General features: G+C 39.3%; 1 protein-coding gene across 1 annotated transcript; it reads left to right on the forward strand.

Moving 5' to 3' along the window:
• Nucleotides 1–8446: 8446 nt before the first annotated feature.
• GJA10 (gap junction protein alpha 10) lies at nt 8447–9247 on the forward strand (the record flags this gene model as incomplete). Its single annotated transcript, XM_010176946.1, has 1 exon — nt 8447–9247. A coding segment is annotated over exon 1 (801 nt), but the record flags the coding sequence as incomplete, so codon positions are not given.
• Between the last annotated feature and the right edge of the window lie 7 nt (nt 9248–9254).

Below are 9254 nucleotides of genomic sequence, written 5' to 3' on the forward strand. Positions count from 1 at the left end.
ACTTGCTACCAAGTTCCTTCATGATGACAGGGTTTCACTGTTACCAGCAACGATGGACTGCAACCACTGCCTTCCTATGATGGGATTAGTGGGAGGTATCCAAGTCAGAATCCTAAGTTTGGTAAATCTGACGCACTGTTAATTATTTACTTCCCTGTCCGTGTTTCCTCCAAGTGCTTTATCAGAGTAACACAGAGGGAACTTCTCAAACAAAGCGGTTGGGAAAGAGCAGGCGCATACAAACGGAGCAGCATCGTTTCAAGGGGGTGACATCTCCTGTTGGTTAAATGTGTTCTGTAAGCAAAGAGAAGGGTGTGCAATCAAGTGAAAATGGTGGCTCTTCCTTAACTTGTCAGAAGTACTGCGTATGCTGATGCTGAGCTGTGATTTTAAAAAGGAAGGGTGCTTTGGAATCCAGTTGCTAAATGATCCTGGAAAATGACAGGTGCGTCGTCTTGGTTGCCTTGAAACATACTTTAAGAAGTTAGGCTGGCCTTTTTGCTTATGAAATAAGGCAGGGCAATGACAGCAGTGATTCCAGAAACTGCTTACCCAGTAATTGGGTTCTTGTAAGTGAGGAATAGGTGGTTCTTGCTGCTTTGTCAGTTGCTTGTGGATTTCAGGGAGAGAATCTGGCACTGAGTGTAGGGTTTGTCTTCAACTTTAAGCACGTTATCTGAGCCATTTCTTAATGACTCCAGTGTTCAACAGAGATGAATGAATTTCTCTTTGAGGGTGCCCATCTGTCATCATTGGCAATTGAGAAAATCTAAGCCAATTGTCTCGTCTAGACCCCTAACTTTCCAAGTTTTGAAGTCAAGTAAAATGAGTCACAGGCTCTGTGAGAGAGTGAAGCCAGTTGTTAATGCAGTGACTAGTTTTTCGGTTTCTTTTAAATTGTGAGATGCCATAATGAGTCCTCATTTCAAAGAACTGTCTTGTAGTTAAAAACATTTTGCAGTTCTGATGATGTTTAAAAAGATTTGGATTTTTTTTTTTTTTCCCCCCATGAAAAATGTATTGGCATTTCACCTGCTCCGCCCCCTCCCCTCCCCGGCCCTTTGGAAAAGGCTAATATGTTTTTCTGCTCCAAATTACATCTAGGAAAGGTACTTAATTTAGGTCTTCAACATAATGAACATTTGATTTTGCTAAAAAAAAAAATATTAAAATTGACAAGTTATTTTCTTTTAAAAATCAATTTAGAAACAGACCTTTACAGTTTCATAAAATGTGACTTTACACTTACTAACCAGGAGAAAAACTTTTCTGTAAAAACAAGCAGTTTCAAAAGCTTGTCAGCTTGGCATGTTTTGACAGCAATTATATCTATCTTTACAAATTGTTTAGTACATTAGAAATTCATTATGTTCTATTTTAAAGAAGTCTTATAACTGCTTCCAGTTTTACTAGTACATACAAAAAGTGTGTGTGTATATATATATATATGTATACACACACAGATCTCATATATATTGCTGCTTTATCCCAAATTTCTAAAAAGCTTTGTTTGTTTGGTTGTTTTTTTTCACTTTCCTTCTCCCTCAGAAACATTCCTGGAAGTTCCACAGGTTTTTATATTATGAGCTCATTGATGTTTGAGGTTTTATTCTTTATTGAGGATCAGAATTGCTGTAGTCTTTATTTAGTCAGAACATCTGCTGAGTTTAGCTAGGCCTCATTTAAGAGCTCCACCTAAGTGCATTTGCCTTTGGACTTGGATTAAATTGGCCTTTTTTTAATTTTTTCCAGAATCCAATGCCCAGTTCAGCATAATGGTTTTTTGCTCCCTCTCCAACTAATGGGACAGACTTCTCATTCTAATAAACTATCAGCTAATTTTCAGTGATGTTGCCAGTGGCACCTTTGGAGTGTTGTAAATGTGATTGTCAGGCTGCCAAACAGTGCACCGTCCTCATTGTAGGCAGGGCTCTGAAAATGGTTCTGAGGAATGACTTGAGGAGGTGATGACATCAGTTCTGGCAGTCTTGCATCTTACATACTTGCTTCTAAAAGGTTTGCTTTTGATGACCAAGTGTCATCTTCCATGCTACACCAGCAGTGCCTAGGGATCTCAGCGGGGGATTGGTGTGCCTACCCGTGCTTGTTCTTAACAAACATTTGTGACAATTGTTTCATTATTGGCGGTTTAAACCTAACTGAATCTGTTCTCAGAATAGTTGGTTTGCAGAATAGTGTTCATGTTTGTGGAAAAGTCGGACTCAGTTTATACTAAGAGTATTGTTTTAACCGTATCCTTAGAGATCAAAACGTGCACAACACTGAAGGCGATGAGGGAAGCAGCCTCTCTCCACTTAAGTGCTTCCTCTCTGTCTCGAAAAAGCAGGCAGTGTTTTATTACAAAGTTGTCTGTGTTTATTTACTTTCATATCTGTACAGGTGATAGGGGGGCGGGTTTGACTGTTTGGTTCTGACTTGGATTCCTTTTTTGTAAATTATGACTTTTTTTAATGTTCTGTCTGTTGTAAGTATGTGTACAGGTTCCTACATGGTCATGTAAAATATCTGATGTGTGTATATATATAAATATATGTATAAAAATAGAGAGAGAGCTTTGTTTAGCCAAAGATGATTTTTTTTACTATATAAAACTCCAGGTTTATTTTGTATAAACTAAATAGTTTGCTTACTGTAAGAGTAATGCAAAAAAATAAAATGTAAAATTCACACACATATGTTCTTGTTGAACAAAGATTGGCTTGGAGTGGTTTTGTATCATTGTTTGTAATTTATTTCTCTGACAAGAATTTTGATACATATATGCAAAATGTACTGTATGTAAATCTACAGTCTTATTTGTGAAACCTCAGGTAAATGAAAACATTTTTTAGAACTGTTGGATAATGGCTTGACAACTACAATGCTTTGAAGCAGCATTAAAAACAACTTCTGTTAGTTTGTATACACGCGTAGCTATGTTGGTGTTCTGGCCAATAAACATGGAAATAATCAGCTGCTGCTCTGATGCAATTCCTGCTCCCAGTACCTACTGCTTATTTCTTAATGGACATGACTGGGTCAGAAACCAGTCCCAGGTATGTACTATCTGTACTGATTTCACAAACTACATAAAGCCTTTAAACCACAATTGAAACCCACACCTTCCCTCTTTTTTCTAGAAACATTGGGTTAGTGTTCAGTGGAACATTACAAAGGAGAAGGACCTTTTTTTATCCAAGGCTTTTCATTGAAAGAAGCTGGCACCCCTTTCAGAGTCTTACTCCAACTTGCTATTGAAGACTAGATCTGCTTCTATCCACCACATACATTTTTACAGGATTCAGTTTAAAACTCTGAGTGGACATGACTATTGGAAAATTTTCCAAAGTGGAAATTCAGAGAGCAGGGTTTATGAAGGTGTGCATCATAGTGAAATCCTACACCATCAGGTATTGAATTTTGAGGGATTCTCTCTAAGGCATAGTCTGTTCCCAGCTAACTGTCTACATACAATAGCTGACTGGACTAAAGGCATTTCTCTTGGGTCTTAAAAAAATTAGCCTTGAGTTGCTGGATTAAGTCTTTCCTCTACTTGTCTTCACTCTAAAACCGGCTGCAGAATAATCTATAGCAATTTATCTTCATGAAGGGAGGCAGCAGTACTAAAGCATGCCAAGGAACAAGTTTAAGGATGTCTTAGAAGAATCTATGAAATTAATCAAGAGGCATTTTAGAAGCAAAATTGGCTTTGATAGGAAAGATGGATAGTGGTGGCTGGCACATCCTCTCCCATTGGAGTTTGAAAGTACTGTGCTGTGCCACCAAAAGCAAAGCCAGTAAGTCACAAGAGACAATACAGGGAATAAAATAAAGACAGCTGCAGCAGCAAGGTAAAGCCTTAGGGACATTGTGACCAAATTTGGAAAAGAAGAGGCATGAAAATAAAATGTCTGTGACAGGTACATGAGAGTAAAGGGACTTGAGAGAGAGAGTGTGAGAACATATGGGTGAGAAAAGCCTGTGGAGATCTGGGTGGTTTGAGTGAATATTAACACATCTCTCAGGAGCAGGAAGTGTAATACTACTGCCCCTAAAGCATTTGTGACATTGGCATACATCTGCTGTGTTGGTTTGAGGCTACAGAAGGATGCTGTAGCCACCTCATCTGCTGCAGGAAAAGGCTCTGAAGGTGTATTTAAGCAGGGCTTTCAGGGAGATGAGCACAGCTTCTGCAGGAGAGAGGGATGCACTGGTACATAAAGCTGAGAGAATCCCAAAGAAGAGGTGGGGCTAGTGTCTTTCAAGAACTGGCCACTGGTTAGTAGGAATACCTTTAGAGAGAAGAAGCTGACGTTGAATTCAGTCACACACCTTGCAGAATGGAAGAGAAGGACCAGAAGTTCTGAGCAAGAGAGGAAAAAAAAAAAAAAAAAAAAGAAAGAAAAAAGGATGTTTAGGATTTCCATAAAATTTAGGCCTGGGCAGGACTAGGCAGCAGAAGCTCTTAATGTCAGAACCTCAGCTCTGGTGGCCCTGATTTCTCACAAAATCCCATTTTGGCAGCTCACCTTTTTTTAGGCCTTGTCTCTCACAGACACCAATGCTGCGTGGGCTTGGGGGCTGGCTCTTTAACCCTACTGAAGAAGGGTTACTGTGCCAAAAGCCTGTGTTTCTAACTGAAAACTTGAGTCTGAGTTGCTGTGGCCTCCATTTTCAAAGACTCAATCTAACACATCCTAAATTAACTCACCAGGCAACAGAGTATGAAATCGGACATGACCGATTGATTCTTGGGCATCGATTCAAAGCAGAAACTAATGGAATGTAAAGAAAATGTAAGAATCTATCATACTGTAAAGGGTGCCTATTTAACCACTTTACTAAATAAAATTTCATTTGGGAGCTGGGTGGAGGCCTAATGTTTGAAGAACCAACTAAAACAAGGCATAGGGACATTGCAAACTATTGCCACACAGATCGAGCCTTGAGGGAATGGCTTTGTTAGATGCCACTGCCTAAAATAATTGCAGGATAATTTTGGCTAGGGGCACCATCCTATCGTCTGATGATTTTTAAACTGCGCACAGATAGTTTAGACTGAGTGATCTTGGCATCCAGCTACAAAGAACAGATAAATCCACTCAGCGTACTGTGTCTGTGCTTTGGCTCTTGGAAGAAGAAAAGATGTCCTAGCACTGCCAAAGGAAGATCTCTGAGCTACAGGAATCAGCAGCGCTGCATGCTCCTTCTGCGATGCTCTAAGATAGACTAACCAGGGGCTTTCTCCTAAGGTAAGCAGCAGGAAAATAATTCTTCCTCAGGCAGTACAGAGCAGGCAGGTCAGACCTGAAGCAATGTGAATGAAACCCAGGAGTATTTGCATCTTAGCATTTAACTTTTTTTGACAAGAAATTTAAGATTTAACTCTGCTTTTTCAAATCATAGCTGATGAAAACCTGGCATAAATTTAGTATAGAAGTGATTTGAATAGTGGCAAATGATCAAATGAACTTTAAAATAAGGAAGTAACAAAACCAAGAAATAAAGAAACTTCCTCAAAGAAAAATGGTGGATTTCCATCTGGTTCTAACTGATTACATGCATGAAATTTTACTGCTTGAAATAACCATATAAAAATATTTGGACAGACATGAAGGTAGTCGGTGTAATGAGAAATGTCCCAGGTATGTACTAACTATACTAAAAATTATTTATTTCTAGTATACTAGGTTATTATAGTAGAACACTAGAATTTCTAGTACACTAGTAGACTGGAAATGACAATATCATTGATATTTGAGATTGTACTCTGACAGTAAACTGAAATACTCTGTTACACAAAGCTCAAGTAAGACCAGGGAAGAGAAAGGTGGGAAAATTGGAAGCAAATTGCAATGGCAAGGCTGTAAAGTAGTTTTGGCTGATTTTTTAGAAACCCTGGCTTTCGTGGCTCTAGACTGACTTTGCTGCTTTATACACAACATTCACCATGTCAATATTCATACTGGGGTTCTACCAGTGCAGATTTGAGGGAAAGTGTCTTGGTGTAATAAGTTGACTTAGATAATGGAATTAGACTGCTCCTATAATTACTCTCCCCTCATGATTGTTATAAGGGAAGGATGATGATAAAGTTGTTTAAATACTGGTAAAAACAACTTAAGAAACAAATGCAGCTGTAGAACCAGAGCGATATGTTTATAGTCCTTGTCCTCTCTTACCCCAAATAGTTACATCCACTTTCTGTTGCAAAACAGGCAATGGTAATGCCTACTGCTAGAGGAATGCCAGCGTTTCTTCTTTGGGATTAAAACATGTCTCCTTTCCTTTTTATTCCTGCATTTACATTTTAGCATCTCACTTGGGTTTTTGGGTTGGTTGTTTGTTGGTTTTTTTTTTCCAGAATCTGCCCATTTCAGTGAGGGATCAGCCATTCACAAGGCAGCAAATACACCCAAAGCTCCTTTGCTTAACTGTTGTGTTGCTGTCATTCAATCACCTTTCAGGGGAGGTGGCACAGAGCAGTCAGCAAGTGTCACCCACTCGTACTTGGCCTCTTGAGTTCTCTGGGTTTGGGAGCTTGCTCTATGTAATCCTCTGCTTCTCACTTTACTGAAGGTGAACTATTCTGCGCTTCCGAGCTCAGAAAAACAGATTCAATATTGATAACTTGAGATGTAGCATTTTCTAGTAAACATTTCACTATAGGAACATCTTTATAACCACCCAACCTATGAAATTGCAACAATTTGAAAAAAAAGAAACCCAAAAAAATATGAAATCAGAAGACAGGTCTGACATTGTTCTTTAAAGATGAGGAAAATACACTGCAATAATTGTTGCTGATGTTTTTTTCATATATCTTATTTCAGTGATATACATGGGAGGGAAGGAAAGTGGAAATGGGGAAAGAAGAAATTCCAGCTGCATCACAGCACCTAAGAAATGGCTTAACTGGCTGGGTTTCCTCAGCCAGTTCCCTCTGCCAAAAGGGAAGTTCATTGTGTAAATTCAAATTTGCAGGGAAAAAACCCCAAAAAACCCAAAATCCAATACACAGAAATGTGATATTAAAGTCTGTAGGCTTATGCAGAAAATGACTGCACTGTTGGTTGCAGCTGAAAGTCTTTACTTACAGTGTGGATAAATACAGCCTCCAAACAGAATCATGCTATGGGGTATCGTATCATAAACCATAAGCAAGTTATATTCATGATGGTGATATCACTCGGCTGTGCTATCAATTCAAATTGAGTAAGATTTGGTTATTGCAACCAGCCACTGTCAATAAAGCTTAGAAATTTCATGTAACTAAAAGTTGTGGTTTAGTGGAATTTGGGAAGTTTGGAAAGTACAGTAGCATAAAAAGAGTCAAGTGTGAAATGTAAGGTAGATATGATTCCAGTTGCTTTTAATATTTTATTACCATGTTAGCAGAAATAACTCCAGGGACTCAACACCGCATGTGCGGTGCATTCACAAATAAACAGACAAATACTTTACATTTCAATTTCCCACATTACCTGAAACTCATGAATCGTTTCCAGAGAAGCAACTTGGAAATCAAACGGCTGGCAGCAGAACAGAAATCAATTTGCTGGTGAATCAAAGAGCTTCTGGGAAAGAGGTAGTTAAAAATATCATCTCACACTCGGCTAAAAACCTCCACATCACTCCTTTATGTAATCCCTGTTTTATTTACCTCATATGTTTAAATTTATAATTAAGACAAAATATCTGTGATTCAGTAAGACTTTAAAGGCATAAAATTAAAGATGTTAATCCCAGAAACACTCTCAATTTATTAACATTTTCCTAGAACTGAGACTATTTATACATGCACAGCTATGTGTAAATTAGCAATGTATTTGTAGATTTAGGAATCCAAGGGAGAAACTTGTGGATTGTAGATGGGAAAATACTAGATGGGTAGCACTAATAATGCTACTACCTTGGTGTACAGAATGCAACATTTTTCTATCACACTTATAGGATACTTCTCAAAACTTTATCAAACAAATTAAAGCCATGAGCATTATATATTATGGCAAAACTATGGCTAAGCCACAGACAGTAGAATGGAGCAGGTGTAGAATTAAACTCTAGTTGGCAAAGGATTTGCAAAGAAGGAAAAAATTGTCTTCTCTCCTAGTGGGAAGAAAGTAGTGTAAAACTGTAGACAGTTAAGAATTACTGTGGTTTACAGCTGAAATCAATCCCTTTTAAGATTAAAATAATCTCACATTTGCATCTTTCACCAGTAATCACAGAGTCTGCATGTAACTAAAGACCCAGTAAGCAGAAAATAATGATGAACTTCTAAGAGCTCTCCTACTATCAGGAGAATGTATGTGGAAGATCATTATTTTTAAAAAAGCAACCAAAAAAACCCCAAACCAAACTAAAAAGGGCAATTTCAAAAAGAAATTCAGTATTGAATTAAAATAACATATTTTTTTTGTATTTCAGATATGAACTTCTGACCATGGGGGATTGGAACCTGTTGGGCAGCATCCTTGAAGAAGTGCACATCCACTCCACCATAGTTGGCAAAATCTGGCTCACAATCCTGTTCATATTCCGGATGCTGGTGCTGGGAGTGGCTGCTGAAGATGTCTGGGATGACGAGCAGTCTGAGTTCATCTGCAACACGGAGCAACCTGGCTGCAGCAACGTCTGTTACGACAAAGCCTTCCCTATCTCTTTGATCAGATACTGGGTACTGCAGATCATATTTGTCTCTTCTCCATCGCTAGTTTACATGGGCCATGCGCTCTACAGATTAAGGGCTCTCGAGAAAAAACGACAGAAGAGGAAAGCCCAGCTGAGGGCTCAGCTAGATGACCTGGAGCCCATTCCCGAGGAACACAGGAGAGTTGAGAGGGAGCTGCGTAAGCTGGAGGAACAGAAGAAAGTTAAAAAGGCCCCCCTGCGAGGGTCCCTGCTGCGCACCTATGTCCTACATATCCTGACCCGGTCAGTGGTGGAAATGGGCTTTATGATGGGTCAGTATCTTTTATATGGGTTTCACATGTCCCCCCTTTACAAATGCACCAGGCTCCCTTGCCCTAACACGGTGGATTGTTTTGTGTCCCGACCCACAGAGAAGACCATCTTTATGGTCTTCATGAACAGCATCGCCGCGGTCTCCCTTCTCCTCAACATCCTAGAAATTGGCCACCTGGGCCTCAAGAAGATCCAAAAGAGCCTCTACGTGCAGCTGCGGCGGCCAGCAGGCCCTGCTGAGGAGGACACCAACCTCTACAACTCCAAGAAGAGCTCCGTGGTGCAGC

Source organism: Antrostomus carolinensis, unplaced genomic scaffold (genome assembly GCF_000700745.2).
Source record: "Antrostomus carolinensis isolate BGI_N321 unplaced genomic scaffold, ASM70074v2 scaffold24971, whole genome shotgun sequence".
Classification (NCBI taxonomy): Eukaryota; Metazoa; Chordata; class Aves; order Caprimulgiformes; family Caprimulgidae; genus Antrostomus; species Antrostomus carolinensis.